The sequence below is a fragment of the Hyla sarda genome, chromosome 3 (genome assembly GCF_029499605.1).
Source record: "Hyla sarda isolate aHylSar1 chromosome 3, aHylSar1.hap1, whole genome shotgun sequence".
Lineage (NCBI taxonomy): Eukaryota > Metazoa > Chordata > Amphibia > Anura > Hylidae > Hyla > Hyla sarda.
In genome coordinates this window covers 336,100,933-336,123,268 of record NC_079191.1, presented here as the reverse complement: position 1 = coordinate 336,123,268, position 22,336 = coordinate 336,100,933, and the positions used below count along the sequence as shown (strand labels likewise).

At 45.5% G+C, this 22,336-nt stretch overlaps 1 protein-coding gene across 7 annotated transcripts in view; it reads right to left on the bottom strand.

Annotated features, from left to right (window-relative positions):
* Window positions 1-22,336, bottom strand: part of UTRN (utrophin) — a 702,825-nt gene that overhangs the window by 542,054 nt on the left and 138,435 nt on the right. For 5 of the 7 annotated variants that reach the window (XM_056567370.1, XM_056567374.1, XM_056567372.1 and 2 more), the window contains 2 exons: window positions 5,461-5,658; window positions 2,709-2,890 (listed from right to left, as the gene is read on the bottom strand). In XM_056567370.1, coding sequence (XP_056423345.1) covers window positions 2,709-2,890; window positions 5,461-5,658 — 380 coding nt within the window. Of the gene's footprint in view, window positions 1-2,708; window positions 2,891-5,460; window positions 5,661-22,299; window positions 22,318-22,336 lie in introns of those variants that run through there. The other 2 variants (XM_056567376.1, XM_056567371.1) reach the window with 2 other exon arrangements.

The following is a 22,336-nucleotide window of genomic DNA, read 5'->3' as shown; positions in this document are numbered from 1 at the left end:
TCAGCAGCTAATAAGTACTGGAAGAATTAATATTTTTTAATAGAAGTAATTTACAAATCTGTTTAACTTTCTGGCACCAGTTGTTAAAAAAATAAAAATAAAAGTTTTCCACCGGAGTACCCCTTTAAGAACATTTATGGGCTATTCTTCACTTAAGTGGGCACTGTCAGATACAAAAACTTTTGATATGTTGTAAAGCATGCAAAACCAATAGGTTTTGCAATTGCTTTCATTAGAAAATTTTCAGTATTTCATACTGAAAAAGCCAGTCAAACAACGGCCCCCCCTGTCTGCTTGGACACATACTAGTCCTGCTGTGTCCATGCCTGATCACCTATATCATGGACACACTTCCTTGATTGACAGCTGTGAGCGCAGGGCTCACAGCTGGAGGAAAAATCCTCCCACTGTCAGCTTGTGTCCCGCTACTGTCAGTGAGGACAAGCTGGGAGTTGTAGTTTTGCTAATGCTAGGGGAAATGTGAGCAGACAGCATACTGAGGGAGGGGGCGGAGACCTGCACAGTGAGGCCATGCCCCCTCTATTTGAGAGGAATTCAGACTAGTGAGCTAAATTAAAAGTGTAATAAAAAATAAAGGTGCTAGACACATAAAAATTTGATGTACATGGTCAGGATTAGTTACTGAGTGATATATTAAAAATAAAATGTTTTTTTGTTGGATATGACGGGTACGCTTTAAGGAGGGGCTGTTATCCCACCTGACAGGTTTGTTTTAGTAAATAGTATTTATCATTAAAGGGGTACTCCACTGCTCAGCATTTGGAACAAACTGTTCTAAATGCTGGAGTCGGCACCAGGAGCTTTTGACTTCATAGCCCGCCCCCTCAATGCAAGTCTATGGGAGGGAGTGTAACGGTTGTCAAGCCCCCTCCCATAGACTTGCATTGAGGGGGCTGGGTGTGATGTCATGAGAGGCGGGGCTATGATGCCCCAAGCTCCCGGCAACGGCTCCAGCATTCGGAACAGTTTGTGGCCATTTGTATATAATCATTATAGAGGGGGGGTCCTTTTGTACAAGCAACTCCTGAGGATAGGGAATAAGTATCAGATCGCACGGAGTTGACCATCCCACTTTATGCCGTGGTCTACACACTTCATTCATACATGGAGCCAGGGCATCGAGTGAGAGATCGTGGGGGGGTGGTCCCAGCTGTTGGGCCCCCCACAATGTGACACTTATCTTCTATCCTTAGGATAGGAAATACATTTCCCTAACCCGGAATACTCCTTTTAGCCACCCTAAGGCTTGGTTTTTCTGGGCGTTTTTTTGACAAATTTGCCACTGCAGATTTTGAGTCAAATCAGAAGTGGATCCAGTAGGAAGGAGAAGTAAAAGTCCTTCCTTTATATTTTCCATTCCTTTTGATTCCACTTCTAGCTTGGGCTCAAAAACTGCAGTTGCAGTTTTCCAAAAAAAAACACCAGAAGAAAACGTGGCGTATTTCACATTGTGGATGCACTTGCCGATGGCAGTCACAGAGGGACTGCAGAGCGAACTCTTAGCTGTGGCCGGGTAGCTCTGTCTGCAGTCCCTCTGTGGCTGCCATCGGCGGACGCATCTGTGGCGTGTCACCCTGCCCTTATAGTTTTTAATCTTTTTTTTTTTTACACTGATTAAAGCTTTCTGTGATTGCATATCAGATGTGACATATAAGATGAATGGTCCTTTGCTTAGAATTTTGTGTCAGATTTCCATAAGATAAATCTCTGAGCAAAATCAAAGGGTGTTCATATGATGACACCATACAATACAAACTCTTCATCCTAATCCCTTACACCATGATGAAATAAACTGGAAAATATATATGTAAAAACTGACTAATTGGTAGTAAGGCTATACACGTGTTTAGTCTTAAGGCCCTTTTAGACTGGCCAAGCTGGCTCTGTGATCTCTGTGATTTGTGCTTGTTCACTGACCCCTTATACGGCTCGACAAATTGCTCGATCATTTGCACGGCCCTTTAAATTTATCATTGTCAGCCACACAACCCCCCTTTATACAGGATGACGTGTGGCTGATATTGATGATTTTATTGGTCCCATAAGGGATGGGATTAGCTGGCATTTTCTTTTTTGTTACGGGAACACTGTCCTTTTTACATGGGCCAATCAACAGGAACGAAAACACTCCATCCATACATAGACAGCATGGATAGGCCATGTATGGATAGGCCAAGTATGACCTACAATGAACAAACACCTGGCACCTCTGTTGATGAGCTGTTGGGCAGAAGCTGTGGCTCCGGAACATACACAATGAATGGTCAGAAGCTTCTGCAAGGTTCATTGGATAGTGGTGGAGCCACTTCACTGGGAGCTGTGTTGCAGTAACCAAGCTATTCCACTACACAATGATGCACAGGCTTCCAGCTGTTTAGTCTATATGTGCCAGAGCCACGGCTTCTGCCGAACAGCTCATCAGCACCCGCCAATAAGACATTGATGGCCTATTCTGTGTAAAGGTCATACAAGTTGAAAGCCCAGAACACTCTTCTAAATGCCTGGCATTTAAAATTAAACAGCTGTGTTTTAAGTGATCATATTAATATAGGAAGATTGTCCTAAATGGAGAAGCCCTTTAAGTACTCCTGGAATGAGTTAAGCATTTCAAAGAACATGAGTCTGTTATCTTATTCTTTTTAATGTATGCAATGTGTTCATTATCTGCCAAACTATTAGGTACACACCTGGACTGTCTATGCATGCTTTCTAGACGAAGGTCTTCCCAGCGTGAGTTCAGCAAGGTCATCTGCTCTTGTATCTCATTTTCTTCATCGATCGAGAGGTCACCCTGAGCAATGAGTTGGTTTCCTGCCTGTAGAACATTGCCCACACTGCTCTGGTGTGCTGTGAGCTCCATCATAAAAGCCTTAAGAAGAAAAGAGGTCACGGAAGAAAGGTATACATTATCTAAAGAAACAGCAGAGATACTGATGCAGAATACATAATATGAAGCCCAAGCCATTGGTGTATAGTTTAAGTCATATTATCTAAGCATCTTTCTATCTAAAATATTCTTGAGAAAATGGATAAAGTAAAAATATTCTGAACTCTATAGAAAGTTTGACTTTAAAGAGTACCTGTGATCAAACCATATATTCTAAACTAACTCAGATTATATTCCCTAACTACTCCTAACACCCCTCCTGCCCTTTTCTAAGCTTTAAAAAGCTCTGTATTATACCTTTCCCCTTGCTCATATTGTGTGAGCTCCCGGCAGGAGAAAGTGGAGGTTTCCCAGCAGGCGCAACGTCACTGAAGCCTGCGAGAGCTGTGCCTCACCATGCCCCACTCTCACTTCCTGAGTTTGGTCTCCTGCCAGGGCGGGAGGAGACCAAACTACCTGTTTGACTTGCGGCAGGGAACAGAACAGAGCCACCTAGTGGACGTTTTTTTAATCACATTAAAAATATATAAAGGTTGAGAATTTTAACAGCAAGTAAATAGCAAAGTGTCTTATAATTACATAAGGAACAATATATTAAAAGTTTAGTTTGGTGACAGGTACTCTTTAAACATGCGTAAAGTTATATAAGTGTTTTCTTAAAGTTTTTGTTGTTTTAGTGAAATCTTTTATTTATGACAGTTTGTTTTGTATACTCTGCAGATTAAAAAACAGTCTATTACTATCTGGAAATTGTCTAAAAGTTGCTTTTTAGATTTGTTATCAAAGGCAAAGCTTTACATTAAAGGGGTACCCCACTGAAAACATCTTATCCCCCTATCCAACAGTGGGACCCCCTTGATCTCGGCTGCGGCACCCCTGTCATTTGGTGCACGGAGCGAACTCCACTCCGTGCCCTATGACTGGTGATGTCAGCCGCCATGCCCCGTCCATTCACGTCCATGGGAGGAGGTGTGATGGCTATGTACTTGATTTCTGCAATGTTTGTTGAAAAGGACAGTGACCATTTAATATATCAAAGATACATTTGATTATATTTGAAGTTAAATCATATATCCAATATCAGAAACCTATAAGTAGCGCAAAATGGGTTTAAGTGGATTAAAGAATCTTTTCATTCTGATATTCAGTGTCTGGCCAAGATACTGAGAATCAGAAATTCTCAGTATCTATACTATAATAGGGGATCACTTTACTCAAAAACTTGAACATTTTGACTTAAAGTGTACCTGTCAATATCAAAAATATTTAATATTTTAAAAGTTCATACAGTGTAGAAAATAACATTATACTGTATGTATATTTATGATAAACATTGGTTAAAATATATGTATATTTTTTTGTCCCAGTAACTATTGCCTGTGTGTCTCTGTGAGGAGACCAAATACAGGAAGTGTGGGTGGACAAGCAGGGCTCTGTGCAGTGAGGACAAGCAGGGCTCTGTGCAATGAGGACAAGCAAGGCTCTGTGCAATGAGGAAAAGCAGGGCTCTGTGCAATGAGGACAAGCAGGGCTCTGTTCAGTGAGGACAAGCAGGGCTCTGTACACCGAGGACAAGCAGGGCTCTGTACACCGAGGACAAGCAGGGCTCTGTGCACATAGGACAAGCAGGGCTCTGTGCACATAGGACAAGCAGGGCTCTGTGCACATAGGACAAGCGGGGCGCCGCGCACTGAGGACAAGCAGGGCTCTGTACACTGAGAACAAACAGGGCTCTGTACACTGAGGACACGCAGGGCTCTGTACACTGAGGACACGCAGGGCTCTGTACACTGAGGACACGCAGGGCTCTGTACACTGAGGACAAGCAGGGCTCTGTACACTGAGGACGAGCAGGGCTCTGTACACTGAGGACGAGCAGGGCTCTGTACACTGAGGGCAAGCAGGGCTCTGTGCACTGAGGACAAGCAGGGCTCTGTACACTGAGGACAAGCAGGCTCTGTACACTGAGGACAAGCAGGGCTCTGTGCACTGAGGACAAGCAGGGCTCTGTGCACTGAGGACAAGCAGGGCTCTGTACACTGAGGACAAGCAGGGCTCTGTGCACTGAGGACAAGCAGGGCTCTGTACACTGAGGACAAGCAGGGCTCTGTACACTGAGGACAAGCAGGGCTCTGTACACTGAGGACAAGCAGGGCTCTGTACACTGAGGACAAGCAGGGTTCTGTGCGATGAGGACAAGCAGGGCTCTGTACACTGGGGACAAGCAGGGCTCTGTACACTGAGGACAAGCAGGGCACTGCACTAAGGCTATGTAACATGCACACGGCTCTAACAGCAGGATGATTGACAAGCAAAGAGCCTGCACAGAGTCCTACATGTCCTGCCCACACTTCCAGTATTTGGTCTCCTCACAGAGACACACAGTCAATAGCTGCAGGGACAGCATTTTTTCACCCAAAAATATACACATTTTTTAACCTGTATATATTACAAATATACATATAAGGATATTATCTACATTATATAAAACAGGTACACATTAAGAAAACTTTCCCCCAGGTTTTACCCTCCATACATTCAATGAAGCTCACCTCATGAGTGGCAAACTGTTGTTTGACTTCTTCAACGTCATCAGATATATCATCTTGCTCCTGAAATGTGTCTTCTGCCATGAGAAGCCAAGTGAGGACATCTTCCAGAGCAACCTGATAGCTGTCAAGATCCATCTCTACCTCAGTTACGGTACTAGGCGTCTCTGGACCAGCATCTCCACATGGTTCATCAGATGCCTAAAATAAATTGGAACAAGGATTTATTTTCCATTGATTCAGTTTGCCTTATAGTTTCTCTTGAGAAGTTGTCTGAGATTATGCTTTTTATTGCTACAAATCAACAAGATTCTATCTGAGCTTTATTAGGTTGTATCCACACTGCGCTTTTGTTGCGTTTTTAACATGCATTTTTTGTTTTGATGCTATTTTACTCCACTATGTCAAACATTATTATGAAGCATTTTTTTCCTTGAGGAGGGTTAAATTACTGTGACCACTTTTGCTCCGGAATTGGAAATTTTAGAGTCACCTGCCCTTTTTTAAAAAAAAAAAAAAAGAACACAGCAAGCTAAGGATTTGTTTTTTTTTTTTCCAGGCAGTTTTCCATATAGTTTTGGCAGCTGTCAATATAATTCAAAAACATGTTTAATTTTTGTAAACACTTGGTGGAATATATCAATAATGTCGGATTCGCTGTTGGTGGGGTTTCAGACTCACAAGGTGTACTTTTAGACAATTTTCATTAAGTTGCTACATGCTCTTGGCAAACTTTGTCCTTTCAGGTGTCAAACTTTGACAACAACTCCTTTTTACACTGAATAATTTAGGGTGATAGACTTTAGACCGTGGGGGGTCCGAGCGCTGAGGCCCCCCGCGATCTCCTTTTTAGAGCCCGGCTCTCCTTCACAGCGGCGTGTCACATAGGAGAGCCGAAGATTGACGAATGGCTCTCCCAAAGAGCCATATGGAGAGGGTGTGGCGGTCACCCACTTCGGGGAGGGGTCGTGACGTGCCGCTGTGAAGGAGAGCCGTGGCTCTAAACAGGAGATCACGTGGGGCACCAGCGGTCAGATCCCCGCGGTCTAAAACTTATCCCCCTATCCTTCCGATAGGGGATACGTACCCCTGGTTTGGCCAAGCGTGCATCTGTTTTTAGTAGAGAGAGGGGAATAAGCCAATACCAGGCACAGCTCATAATAATTAATGATAAGTGTGATCAAAGGTAAATATTAACAATAAGACTATTTATCATTGGTTATCAATTGGGATGCCATGGAAATAAATATCAGAGGCACAATGGGTAAATGCAAATAGTGACATTTTTGCATTGTTGCCTAGTGCACAGCTCAGTACAGAGGGTCAGTCGTGTGGACTGTGTTCAACACGAGTCAAGTGCTCATTTGGGAAATACAGTACATGTGATGTACCAAAATTTGGAATCTGTAACTATAAACAGATCAGCCTTACTCAAAATAATAAATGCAGTAAATTAAATAATAATACCACCATATTGTAACACCAATGGTAAAAACCACCTTAGGCCATGTTTACATGCTATGTAATATGCACCATAGTTCCTCTTATGAGGCTAGTAGAGATGAGCGAATTTTAGAAAAATTAGATTTGACCAATTCGACAAATTTTCCCACAAAACTTGTTTTGTTCCAAATTTATTTGAGACAAATTGCTATTAAAACTGCTATTTCTGGCCTACAGAGAGCCTCAATAGGGGTTTAGAACACTTTGCCTTGTCCTAACATGCATAGGGAGTGTGCAGTGTTAGAGAAATAATACTGTTATTCAGTATGACATGCAGATTACAGGCATCACTATTAGAATAATTGCCGCAGGGTGTCTGGATGTGGCAGCAGGGAGACCATAAGGTGTTAAAATTGAAGAGAATAAATAGATTTTTTTATGTAATTTATTTAATTTCATTTGTGAGCATCAAGCTAGTGGCCGCCCGCGAGGCAAGCTACCACCTGTTCCAGCCCATGCCTCTCATTTTAATTTAAGATTTTTAAATTTAAATTTAATATTACACTCCCAAGTTTAATGTCCCGGGCCCTGGTGTTTACTTTGAATAAATAGTGTGGTTACAAAAGACTAAATCTAACAAAGAGTCACATGTCACATGGCGGCACAATGACAGCCTGGAGGTGGCATCAGTATGAAGAGACCATTTAGTGGCTGAATGACACAGCATGGAGTTGGTGGCAACATGAGGAGAACATATAGTGGCTGAATGACACAGCGTGGAGGTGGCGGCAGCATGAGGAGACCAAAAAGTGGCACAATGGCACAGTGTGGAGCTGGTGGCAGCATGAGGAGACCATATAGTGGCTGAATGACACAGTGTGGAGGTGGCAGCAACATGTGGAGAACATAAAGTGGCTGCATGACACAGCGCAGAGGTGGCGGCAGCATGAGGAGAACATATAGTGGCTGAATGACACAGCCTGGAGTTGGCGGCAGCATGAGGAGAACATATAGTGGCTGAATGGCAAAGTGTGGAGTTGGGGGCAGCATGAGGAAACCATATAGTGGCTGGATGACACAGCGTGGAGGTGGCGGCAGCAGGAGGAGAACATAAAGTGGCTGAATGACACAGTGTAGAGGTGGCGTCAGCATGAGGAGAACACAGTGGCTGAATGACACAGCGTGGATGTGGCGGCAGCATGAGGAGACCATATAGTGGCTGAATGACATAGCATGGAGGTGGCGGCAGAATGAGGAGAACATATAGTGGCTGAATGAGACAGCCTGGAGGTGGCAGCAGAATCAGGAGTCCTGAAAGTGATAGAGTGGTGCGGTGAGTGGCAATACCAGTACCTGTTGCTGACAGAGGGTGAAAAAAGGAGAACTTGGGGCGTGGCCTGAATGCTGGAGAGAGCGGTCTGCCAGGCTGGTCTGACTTCGGTGGACTGCTGAACACCGGGGGTGTCTACAGGGTGCCTGTAGTTCCAGTCCCGTCGGCTGCTGCAGTCGCGGGAGCAGTCGGCTTCCGCGGCCTTTGGATCCTGGTCCCGGGCGACGTGGCGAGGAGAGGCTTAGGTGTTGAGTGGTCCGGTGCTGCGCTCCTCCGGTTCCCGGGCTGTGGCGGTGGGAGTGGTGGGGCGGTCCCTCCTGGCAGTGTTGGACTTCGGGTCTCCGGCCATCCTTGGAGCTGAGCGCCATCTTCTGCCTTCATGGGCAGGGCCTAACTGGTTACCGTGGTTACTCCCGCGGCGGTTGGCGGAGGAGGCAGTGAAGGTGCAGAGTGTTGTCCCCTCCTGTGAAGCCTCCTTCTGGGACGAATCCTGCTTGCTGTGAGCCGACCTTGCTAGCCCTCTCTCTGCCCCTGCTTTCCGGCTGCTTGCTGCTGTCTGGCCTGCAACGGGAGTTACTTTACTTGGACTGTCCTGTGCATGCTGGGGGTGCCCCCCTCCGGTCTGCTACCGGTCTTGCTGAATGTGAGTACTCTAGGAGGGACCTGAGTGATTGCTTGGACTGGTGGTGCTTTCCCTAATAGCTGCAGACAATGGTTCAACTCATCAAGGGAGTTCAGTGCTTTTGAGACTTTACTACTAGTGTCTTTCTACCTGCTCAGTGTGCCCTGCTAGCCATGGGTGGCTCCTGTGGTAAACGTGGACATAAGAAATCTCAACTGAATGCTGATGCCTCCAGGCTGACCTCAGATGAGGATTCCTCCTCTGATGATGGGTCCTCTTGTTCCTCTCATTCCTGTGGCCCTTCTCACTGGGTTCCTGGAGCTCAGACCCCGCTTGCTACTAAAGTATCTGTGCACGCAGCAAAAGCACTGAGCCAGTTTTCCAAACCTCCAGATGGACCTAGGGTGCCTCTCCTGTTCCGCCTTTGTCCTTGCTGGACGGTTCTCTGACTTATCCACAGAGTTTATTCTCTGAAATACCTGTTTATGATGCAGCTGCTCTGGATCCTCTGGCTGAGGCAGTGGTGGAGGCTTTAGGGGTTGCCCATACTGAGTACTGGGAGCATAATGCTTCGTATCCTGACCCCCTAATTCAGTGTGATGCTTACAAGGCTATGATTAGGGGTACTTTTATAGCGGGGTAACGGGTCAGTGGAAGCTCAAGTTAGCCACGGAGAATAAGTTGTTGCAAGAAGTAAGTGCTTTAGAGGAGACTTATATTAGAGATACTACACCTGATAGTGAAAGGGCGTGGGTTAAAGCACAGATGTCTCTGTTGGTTGTCCAGAAGGATAGGGTTCATTTGAGGTTGGCAGGTAGGAAAGCGGTGCTTTTTGCTTTTGGGGATAAGAATGGGAAGCTTCTAGCGTACTTGGCAAAGGCTAGTCGCCCTGCCGCTTCTACTCCAGGTATTAAGGGGGGGGGGGGGATGGTTCCATATTATCTGACCCTCAGTTAATCAACTCTGTCTTTAGGGATTTCTACTCCTCCCTATATATTCTGTTCCTTCTAGACCCTGTCAGGGGGAAATTCTCTTTTTTCTACAGGACCTATCCCTTCTGAAGCTCAGTCTAGCTCAAGCGGATTCCTTAGATACCACTTTTTAAGATGGAGGAGGTGGCACAGGCTATTAGGGATCTTCCCCCTATTGAATGTTGATATTTAAATATTTGCTAAAATACTGGCTACTCGCCTATGTGGGGTTATTAGATCTATCGTTCATCCTGACCAAACCGGGTTCATGCCGGGTAGGGCTACTGATGTTAACGTGAAACGCCTACAGCTTAAAGGGGTACTCCACCCCTAGACATCTTATCCCCTATCCAAAGGATAGGGGATAAGATGTCAGATCGCCACGGTGCCGCTGCTGGGGATCCCCGGGATCCCCGCTGCGGCACTGTGCTATCATTACAGCACAGAGCGAGTTCGCTCTGCACGTAATGACGCCCAATACAGGGGACGGAGCATCGTTACGTCACGGCTCGCCTCTCGTGATGTCACGGTCCGCCCCTTTCAATACAAGTCTATGGGAGGGGGCGCTGTGGTCGTCACGCCCCCTCCCATAGACTTGCATTAAGGGGACGGGGCGTGATGTCACGAGGGGGCGGAGCCATGACATCACGTGACTCCGTCCCCTGTATCGCCCGTCATTACGCACAGAGCGAACTCGCTCTGTGCTGTAATGATAGCGCAATGCCGCAGCGGAGATCCCGGGGCTCCCCAGCAGCGGCACCGCGGCGATCTGACATCTTATCCCCTATCCTTTGGATAGGGGATAAGGTGTCTAGGGGCGGAGTACCCCTTTAATATCGTAGCAGTGGGGGAAGGCTTTCCTACAGGGGTGGTGGTTAGTCTAGATATCTATAAAGCTTTTGATTCTGTACTGTGGCCATATCTCTGGGAGGTTTTGGGCGTGATTGGGTTTGGCCCTAGGTTTTGTTCCTGGGTCCGCTTGCATAATTGTCCCAGGGCTCGTATTCGCACTAATCTAGATGTTTCTGCCCCCTTTCTCCTGGACTGGGAGACAAGGCAAGGGTGCCCACTATCTCTCTTCCTTTTTGTGCTGGCAATTGAGCCTTTGGCAGTGGCCATACATAGAGACCCCACTATCTGTTGCATTCCCAGGGGGTCCATTGTTGAGAAGGTTATTCTTCATGCAGATGACACACTAGTATATTTAGCAGATGCAGGGGGTTCCCTTGTTTCTCTGATTGACCTACTTGATTTGGTTTAGCTCTATGTCAGGCTTGCGGGTAAATTGGGTTAAATCCTCTCTCATGGCCTTCTCACCTGACATTCCACTTCCCTCTTCTCTTCCAGCGGGGGTAAAAGTGGTCTCCCATTTTAGGTATCTTGGGGGTGGAGGTTACTGCATCTCTGGTGGATTATATATTCCTGAATTTAGACCCGCTCTTGATTTTCACAGTGGATCGGTTACATGCCTGGTCCTCCCTCCCTCTCTCCCTAGCTGGAAGGATTAATATTTTTAAAATGATTTACCTACCTAAATTCCTTTATCTCTTTCATTTGGCTCCTGTGGTTCCCCCTAAGAAATATTTTAATAAACTGTGTGGTGCTCTGGGATACTTCTATTGGCAGGGAAAGTCTCCTAGACCCAGTCGGGCTCTCATTCAGGCTCCTAAACGGCAAGGTGGTTTAACTGCTCTGTTTGTATATATAGCTATTTTCTTGCCTCTCAGTTGGTCTATGCAGCGTGGTGGATTGACCTGGATCTGTCGAACTCAACGACTGCCTTGGCTGGAGCGCTTATGGGCTCCTATGAAGCTCTCACTAACTCAATATACAGGTACCATTCTCGCTCCTCTTATCCTCTTCCCCTGCAAACTATAGCTAAAGTGTGGTCCATGGTGTCGAGCACATTTCCACAGCCTTTGGTGTCTCCTAGGTCACCCTTGTGGGGGAATGTACATTTACCTCACCTACATGGGTTACAGAAGGCCGGCTACTGGGGTTCTCATGGAGTCAAATTTGTGATTGATTTATTCCGAGAGGATCAAGACTTTTTATCCTTTGTGGAAATGAAAGAACGTTATGGTATCCATGGAAGTGTCTTTTATAGGTATCTTCAGCTTAGGCATGTGGTTCAAGCGCAATTTGGTTCCCTGATGTCTACTCCTGTGTTTTCTGACGTGGCGATTCTCCAGGGCACAACGGATCTCTCTAAACCCCTTACTCCATCCTATGCTCTCCTCCAGACACTGGGGTCTAGCCCGTTCTCAAACACTTATCATAAATGGGTGGCTGATATTCCTGATCTGTCTGTGTGCCAATGGAAGGACGTTGAGGGCTCATATTACACCACAGTGGTTAGTAGTAGAGATATGTTGATTCAGGCTTGGTATGTTTTGAGGTTATATTATACCCCTGCTAAGCTGAAGCGTATAGGGGTTTCCCTGTCAGACTTATGTTTTTGCTGTTCTGTGGAGGTTGGTACCTTCCTGCATGCGGTTTGGGAGTGTCCTGTTATAGCCTCTTTTTGGAGGGAGGTGATGGTGTTTTTGGCAAATCATTTGGATTTCCCCTTCCTGCTTACCCTGGTGGTGTGCTTGTTGGGAGATCTCAATGAGGTGGTCTCTGGTTCACATGGATGTTTATTGATCTGTTCCTTGCTATTGTGTGCCCGTAAAGTGGTTGTAATGACGTGGAAGGATGCTTCCCCTCCACCTTTGTCTCACTGGCTGAATTTGGTAAATAAATATGTCCCGTTGTATCAAGCCTTGTATAAGAGTCGTAGGTGCCCGAAGAAATTTGACAAGGTATGGACTCCTTGGCTTTTACTGGATGTGTCGTATGACCCTCCGTCTGGAGTGGCCCATTAAGTTTTCTATGATAGGATATTGGTCTTGCAGGAGGGGGTCGGGTTGGTGGGGGTCAGAGTCATTGGATGTGTGGTAGTGTGAATGTATGAGGCTTCTCTTACTGGGTATGCTCTTTACTTATGTGCATGATTGTCATTCCTGTTATTTTATCCCTGTCATAGTGATGGAGTTGACCTGTGGACCTACAGAGGCAATTGTTGTGTGTTTATTTTATGCAAAACAAAACTTTAATAAATGAAAAAAAAAAAAAAAAAAGGAAAACTTGGCATCAGATGTGTAACATCAGGTGGGTGGCAGGATCAGAATAATAGCTGAAGCAGGTAGGCAGAAGAAAACAGTGTCTTTTGTAAAAGTGTTAGTGGTTACACGTAAGTATTGAGGATATGCATTACGTAAATTTTAACTTTTAATAAAATGCTTAGGATGAAATATATGGCCCCCAAATTTTTTTTTAAATCAAACCAAAGGAAAGGTGTGCAAAAAACACCCTGTGCCACCTACACCACCAAGTATTGATGTGATGCAAAGACCTCTAAAAGATAAAGGGAACAACATATGGTCCATTGTAACTGGTGGGGGTAAACCTGTAGGGCCCTACTCTCGCATTATTAAATCCCTTCTTGGCAAGTGTTACTCTTCTTGGCAAGTGTTTCCTGGCCCCACCCAGGAAACTCTCTCTATTTCCACCTAAAAACCCTGGGAAAAGGGAGTGTTTGTAGGGGGAAATAGGGAGAGGTTGCTGTGTGGGGCTGCCCTTTTTAGGGTGAGTAACACTTGCCAAGAAGGGAATTAATAATGGGAAAGTAGGGCCTTACAGGGGAAGTTTTTACCCCCACTGGTTACAATAGACCATAAGTTGTTCCCTTCCACCTTTTAGATGTCTTTGCATCACATCAATACTTGGTAGTGTAGGTGGCACATGGTGTTTTTAGCAAACCTTTCCTTTTGTTTGATTTAAAAAAAAGTTTAAGTACGTATATTTAATCCTAAGAAAAGTTAAGTTTTAGCTAATGCATATCCTCAATACTTTATGGCGAGGAATGTCTGTAACTGGGGAGCAGCACCTTAAACATGTTTTGTATTATCTATATTTGTGAAGTGTTGGTGTGGCACCATGGTCAATCTACTCTGATGCATCAGGCATTGGTGGGTGGAAATCCTGGCTGATTCATCCCTGATTCATCTTCACAAAGGTCAGTCTCTCCATATTTTTTGAGGACAGACGAGTTCTCCTTGGAGTTACTATGGTCCCCGCCACACTAAACACCCGCTCTGATGGCACACTGCTGGCTGGGAAGGACAGCTTTTCCAGGGCAAACTCTGTTAGTTGCGGCCACAAATCAAGTTTTGCTGCCCAGAAGTCCAGCGGATCTTCAAGGTGTGTTGTCATGGTCATGTCAAGGTATGCCATCAGCTGCTGGTTCAGGTCTTGCTCCAGGTCTACCAGCTGCTGATGAGTTGCTTCACTATGCGGGTGAAGAAAGTTACTCATCAGCGACTCAGGCTGCTGTTGATGGAGCTGGCACTGCTCCTGCCACTCCACCCCTCCCCAGCAGCCATGGCAGTGGAAGGTGAGCGCAGAGGGCCCCCCGAGTCAGACCTGCGAGATGATGGACGATGGCGCAGATAGGCATTGGCCAACTGACTACGTAGGATGTCTCTGTAGTAGGACAGTTTGTCCTCCCTCTCAGTGGGTGTAAAAAAGGCTCCCATTTTGTGTCGGTAGCTAGGGTCCAATAAGGTGGAGAGCCAGAAGTCATCCCGCTGCCAAATGGTGACAATTTGGCGGTCACTACGCAAGCGAGCATGCATTGTGCCATTTGTGCAAGTGACTCGGAGGGACTTCCTGCCTCCATCTCCACTGCATACTGCCACGGTGTGTCTGGGTCCTCTGTCTCGCCTTCCTCATAACCCTCTAGCTCCTCTAGCTTCTCCTGCTCCTCCTCTCCTGTCAGATAAAAAGAAAAACCACCCATCTCGCGAAACCTAAACTGTGCTCCACTATGCCCCTCCTCCCTCTCCTGCTCCAGTTCAGCCCCCACAGGGCTCATGTGGCTGTGAGATGTAGGAGCCACGTCTCCAGTACCCTGACCAGCCATTGTTTCCAAAACGTGTTGTAGTAGATGAAGCAGTGGAATGACGTTGTTCATCCCGTAATCCTGGTGACTGACAAATAATGTGGCTTCCTCAAACGGCCTGAGCAAATGGCAGGTGTCACATATGAGCTGCCACAGGTTGACATTGAAGTTACACAGGGCAGTCCCCCTTGGATCATCAAGAAATCAGTGATGGTTTTTCTCTGTTCGTATAGTCGGTCCAACATATGGAGGGTGGAATTCCAACGTATGGAAACCTTGCAAATCAGACTATGTTGGGGGATGCCGTTCTGATGCTGCAGCTCAAGGAGGGTGTGCTTTGCGGTGTACGAGTAGCTGAAGTGCATGCAAAGTTTCCTTCCAATTTTTTGGATTTCTTGCAGAAATTGGCAAAAATCTTCAAGAACACTTCAGGAACCGCTTGACAACCAGATTGAACTTGTGTGGCATGCAGGGCGCATTTCTCAGGCTTCCTTGTCGCAGTGCAGACGAGATGTTCTTTCCATTGTCGGTCACCATGGTTCCCATTTCCAGTTTTCGTTGAGTAAGCCATGATTCCATTTCTTGATGAATGACATTTTGCAGTTCCTCCCCTGTGTGAAGAAAAGCGTGACACCACTGTTCCCTGCACACATGGTATGCTGGAGTAGCACCAAACTTGTCCGTGCAGTGGAGGCTGGGGACACGGAGGAGGATGAGGAGACAGAGTCGCACACTGTCACAGGACCAACTGCCAGAGAGCGTGGAGGCAGAAGGGGCTTGACCTGTCCAAGTTGCTTTTGATGTGGCTGTGCAGGAACCACATTCCCCCAGTGGGTTGTAAAGGACATGTATTGTCCCTGACCATAGTTACAGCTCCACACGTCGGCGCTACTGTGCACTCTGGTACACACCGACAGGCTCAAGGACTGGCCCACCTTCTCTTCCACAAAATTGTGCAGGGCTGGTACTGCCTTCTTCGTAAAGAAATGACGGCTTGGCACTCTCCACTCGGCTTGGCACAAGTGATCAGTTCTCTGAAAGGTGCAGAGTCCACCACTGAAAAGGGAGGGACTGCAGCACCAGCAACTTGGACAGGAGCACATTCAGCTTCTGCGCCATTGGATGAGTGGGAGCATATTGTTGTCTCTTGGACATGGCTTCGCTGATGGATTGCTGGCGGAATGACTTACTCAAAGTAGGAGGAGCAGGAGCATCTGGAGCGACAGAAGATGGGTGGGACACACAGCTCCCTTCAGCTGAGGTGGTGGAGCCTTGGCTGGCTGAAACAGGGAGTGGCGTGCCACTGGGTAATGCAGCAGGCTGAACCACAACATCGGAGCCACGGTTCTCCCAGGCTGCTTCATGATGACGCTGCATATGTTGACGCAGGGTTGGGACCCTGGCCACAGTTCACCTTCTGCTGACACATCTTGCATATGGCCATGTTAACCTCCTCCAGATGCAAGATGAAAAACTGCCACACCACAATTTTTATTTAGCTGATTTCCCACCAACAGTCTGCACTGATTGACTGCTACTGACGTCGACTCCAGGACCCCGTGTCACTACCTCCCGGGAAGGTAGGCTGCCGTGAAGCAGGCGGTCTACCCTGGGTACGTTTGGATCTGCTTCATCATCATCATCAAGTTGTGTCTGCACATCACTGATGACCTCCTCAGATTTCTCAACCGTGTCTGCTTCAGGAGCCTGAATGCTCGCAACACCACCTCCCATGCCACTCTCCTCATCACTACTTGCCCGCCTAGCGTAGGAAGTGGTGGATGTCTCCTCCAATTCTTGGATGGGTAGTAGCTGCTGACTGTCCTCTAAATCGTCCTCACTAAACAGGGGAGCTGAGCCCACAGCATAAGATACTTTTGTGGGGGAGGGAACAGCATAGGACCAAGGCAATGGGAGGACAGGGACTGCTCGAGGACCATGCCAACTTAGTGTTGTGTCATGCCATGCCAACTGTTGACTTGGGGTGTCAGATGTCACTTGTGATGAAGTGGATGACAGTATTAACCAATCGATGACGGCAGATGGGTTGCTGGTTGAGACACGACCGCTAGCTGATACCGGGAGCTCAGGCCTCTAGCTGCAACTCCTGCTGCCACTTGCCCCTAATCTGTTGTGACCTCTGCCTGATGAATTAGGCCTCTGCCACTCCTCTGTGCACAATCTGGCACTTCTCAGCCTGACATACTTAGTGCATTTATGAGGGGAGTACAATACGCTCCACTACACTTAAAAAAGTATTTGTGTACAACACCAGCTGGTGAGTACTTTTGCCTTTTACAGTATCTAGACCCTAAAGACTTTAACAGGAAAAAAAAGTACACCACTTAGATGTATGTATATGGGGTATGCACTTATTAGGGGAGGACAATGCGCTACAGTACGCTTAAAAAAGTATTTGTGTACAACACCAGCCGGTGAGTACTTTTGCCTGGCCTTTCACAGTATCTAGGCCCTTGAGACTTTAAAAGAAACAAAATAGTACACCACTTAGATGTACGAATGTGCTATGCACTTATGACGGGAGGACAATGCGCTACAAAACGCTTAAAAAAAAGTATTTGCGCACAACACCAGCAGTACACAGCAGTGCTGCAGTAACTGTGTACTACACCCAAAATTATTCTCTCAATATCAGTGCTTCTAGGCAGGATTTGTGCTTGAGCTGAATCGTGACTGTGCAACACACTGCTCTCTGTCCCTCTCTGTTGAATAGAACACTGTAGACAGTGACTGAGAGGTGAATTGCTGCAGTAAGAATGTTTTTCTGTGCAACACACAATGCTCTCTATTCCTCTCTCTGTGCAACAGAACGCTGACTTGAATAGAACACTGTAGACAGTGACTGAGAGGTGAATTGCTGCAGTAAGAATGCTTTTCTGTGCAACACACAATGCTCTCTATTCCTCTCTCTGTGCAACAGAATGCTGACTTGACTAAGAGGTGAATCACTGCTGGAAAAAGCTTTTCTGTGCAACACACAGTGTTGTCTATCCCTATCTATCTCTCTGCAGTGAAAGGCTAAAGTGACTGGCTGCAATATGACTGCCGATTATATAGGGCTGTGACATCACAGGGGTGACTGGCTGCTGATAGGCTGCATGCTGCATGTGATTCAGGGTCATCCCGCCTACCCTTGTTCCCGCCTTCCCAGGATACCTTGCCTCATGTCCTTACATGTGGATCCGACATTTTAGATGCCCCGGACCCTGGACCGCACTAAATGGAGTTTAATGAAGCGATACGCGGCGATATTCGCATTCGTTGCAAATTGAATTTTTCCTGAAATTCGTAACGAATTTGGATTCATCAGATTCGATTTGCTCCTCCCTAGAGGCTAGGTTTTGATGTTTTGTCCATATCATACACACTCATCACTAGTCATACAGAGCCATTTCAATTATTCCAGCACAGCTGCATCTATGCATTTCATTATTCTAATAGTCTGACCCAGAGAAAGTTACAAGGCTTAATGTGTCAAAAGGAAGTCATGTCCTGGGTCAGCTGACTTCCTGTGAACTAAAGGATGGCATAGCTAGCTAACAGGCCCCTCCCAGTATTATCTGTATACGGCAATACTGCTGCTGCTCTCTCTATGGAATCAGGATATATACTAGATATGAACTTCTCCTGAGGCTATGTTCTAACATTGCACTATTCATGCCGAAAAGGGTGTTTTTGCAATTTTAGGGTACATTTACATGTACAGGATCTGCTGCATATTTTGTGCAGCTAATTTTGCTACCCATTAACTTCACAATCAGCTGCACAAAATATGTAGCAAAAATATGTAGCAGATCCTGTATGTGTGAATGTACCCTTAGGGTGTTTTCACACGTACAGGTGTTTTGTCATTGGAATTTTTTTTAACCCTTTATAGAAATCATGGCTGTTTTCACAAGCAAAAAAAAGTTTCTGGAAGTCTTAAGATTTTAGTCATAAAAATGGAGGAAAAATAGCTAATAGGTCATAATGTCACACCAAACTCCAAAAATGAATCTGTAGAGAAAAGAAAAGAAAGGACCGACGGACGGCACCTTATGTATTTACCCTCAATAGATTGGGTGGTGGGTGGGGGGCAACCCCACGGGGCTTATAGATGGCCGCTCACCTTGAGATCTATGCAAAAAAGCATATCACTCAGGATATAATCGGGGTACTGTAATGCGAGTCGCTGCTATGCCGATGGGTTGCAGGAGGAAACAAGTCGTCCTGGGAGTTAATATTAGAAGTGGAGCAGGAAAAAAACCCTCAGGTATGGCGCTGCAGACTCTTGTAGACAGATGAGGCGAAATGCCAAAGGTAATAGGAAAGTTCTCAGCAGGACATTTTATTTAAAAAAACAACAACAACAAAACGGACAAGATTACGAGTTCCGGGAGGATCCTGATCTGAGGAAGGGAGGGATCCTCCCGAAACGCGTAATCTTGTCCGTTTTATTGGTTTTTTTTAAATAAAATTTTAAAATTTTTAAAATTTTTATAGAATTTAATATAACTTTCCTATTACCTTTGGCATCCGCCTCATCTGTCTACAAGAGTCTGCAGTGCCATATCTGAGGGTTTTTTCCTGCTCCACTTCTAATATTAACTCCAAAAATGGGCTGGACAAAATTATTGGCACCCTTAACTTAATATTTGGTTGCACAAACTGAAATCAGTCGCTTCCTATAACCATCAATAAGCTTCTTACACCTCTCAGCCGGACTGTTGGACCACTCTTCTTTTGAAAAACTGCTACAGGTCTCTCTTATTGGAAGAGCGCCTTTTCCCAAAAGCAATTTTAAAATCTCTTCACAGGTGTTCAATGGAATTTAGATCTGGACTCATTGGTGGCCACTTCAGAACTCTCCAGCGCTCTGTTGCCATCCATTTATGGGTACTTTTTGACGTATGTTTGGGGTCATTGTCCTGCTGGAAGACCCAAGATCTCGGACACAAACCCAGCTTTCTGACACTGGGCTGTACAATGCGACCCAAAATCCGTTGGTAATCCTCAGATTTCATGATGCCTTGCACACATTCAAGGCACCCAGTGTCAGAGGCAGCAAAGCAACCCCAAAACATCATTAACCTCCACCATATTTAACTGTAGGTACTGTGTTCTTTTCTTTGTAGGCATCATTCCATTTTCGGCAAAAAGCTCTATCTTGGTCTCATCTGTCCACAAGACATTTTCCCAGAAGGATTTTGGCTTACTCAAGCTTATTTTGGCAAAATGTAGTCTTGCTTTTTCATGTCTTTGTGTCAGCAGTGGGGTCCTCCTGGGTCTCCTGCCATAGTGTTTCATTTCATTTAAATGTCGACGGATAGTTTGCGCTGACACTGATGCTCCCTGAGCCTGCAGGACAGCTTGAATATCTTTGGAACTTGTTTGGGGCTCCTTATCCACCAACCGGACTATCCTGCATGGACACCTTTCATCATTTTTTCTCTTCTGTCCATGCCCAGGGAGATTAGCTACAGTGCAGTGGGTTGCAAAATTCTTGATAATGTTGCGCACTGTGGACAAAGGCAAATCTAGATCTCTGGAGATGGACTTGTAACCTTGAGATTGTTGATATTTTTCCACAATTTTGGTTCTCAAGTCCTCAGACAGTTCTCTTCTCCTCTTTCTGTTGTTCAAGCTTAGTGTGGCACACACAGACACACAATGCAAAGACTAAGTGAACTTCTCTCCTTTTTATCTGCTTTCAGGTGTGATTTTTCTATTGTCCACACCTGTTACTTGCCCCCAGGGGAGTTTAATGAACATTGCATGCTTCAAAACAATCTTATTTTTTTAAAAGGTGCCAATAATTTTTTCAAGACCATTTTTGGAGTTTGGTGTGACATTATGTCCAATTTGCTTTTTTTCCTCACTTTTTGGATTTAGTTCCAATACACACAAAGGGAATAAACATGTATATAGCAAAATGTGTTACTGCAATCCTTTTTATCCTTTTCTGTGAGAAATACTTAATTTTTCTAGAAATTTTCAGGGGTACCAACATTTACGGCCATGACTGTGTATATATATATATATATATATATATATATATTTATTTATAGTGTAAATTATAGGTATCAGTCAGCAGCCGTGACTTTTACAGACGTGTGTTAGCAGAGAGAGAGCCTATCACACAGAGTACATGCTGGGACAGGGAACACCCGCCCGGCTAGTTGTATCATTGGTGTCTAACATTTCAATGAATTAATTATTAATTATGTTCTTTATAGGCTTGTAAACAAGGGTGGGGGAGCGGATGAGAGACGACTTTAAAATAGATGTTTCCATTATACATGAACTCACTGAAGCCATCATGGGCATTTTAGCAATTATATTAAATAGCAGTCTCTTTAATAGACTGTGAGAAACACAATATTTTAGAAACCAGTTTACAGAACCTACGAAAGATGAGTTAATGGGTGACCGTGAGCGATGATGTATCTTTTAATCGTTCAAAACTAATACCTCAGGGTCTATGTTTTTTATTTTTTAAATTCTGTTATAATGGATAAGGAAAATTACATCAAAAAGGGTTTATCTCACAAAAAAAAACAAAAAAAAAAACCTTACTTAATGATCAGTGATCAGAATTAAAGGAGTACTGTGGCCAAAATTAACTTATCCCCTATCCACAGGCTAGGGGATAAGTAGCTGATCGCAGGGAGTCTGACTGCTGCCCCCCCCCCCCCCCAATCTCCTGAACAGGACCCCGTCCCGCTCAGTCAGGAGCCCGTGTCGTCTACATCTAGACGTCATGCGCTTCATTTAAATGAATAGAGCGCTGTGGATAGGAGATAACTTAATTTTGGCCACAATAGTCCTTTAATGGCCTGCAGCACTAGTCTAGAACTGTAGCCCCTTCTTGTAGCATAAATAATTAGTAGGGGAAGAAGTCATAAGCAGACCCAGGGCTATGCCAATCCCTTGACACCTAGCTGCTGTATGATCTACAGGAAGCAGAGAGCACTGTGGTCAGAAAGGAAAGAAATTCAAAAATATACGAATTTCCTGTGGATCATACAGCAGCTGATAAGTACTGGAAGGATTAAGATTTTTTTAATAGAAGTAATTTACAAATCTGACACAAGTTGATTAAAAAAAAAAAAAAGTTTTCCAGCGGAGTACCCCTTAAAAGGGATTGTGTCACTTATATATTTTTACTGATTAGAGCCAAATACTGAAACGTTAATTTTCCCCAATTTGCTTCTATTTTCTGATTGTAATTTTTTTTGTGCACTATTATGGTGGCAGCCATCGTGCCTGCTGTTTTACCAGCATATAGTGGGCAATCAGGGCCGCCATCAGCGGGGTACAACCCATACTCGGGCAAGGGGCCCAGAGCCCCAGGAGGGCCTGGCTGGCCCCGGACTTTTTTTTGTGTGTGTTTAGTGAGTGACTGTCTGTCACTCACTGACCACTGGGGGCCCGCCAACTGCCTACAGCACACCCTTCCGCAGCCACAGCTTTGTTTTTTTAGGAAGCCCTAAGACAACACTGGTGGGGCTGCGCTTCTCTTTCTAGTTACCTGCTGTCAGGAGCGCAGCACTGTCACATTACCCCCT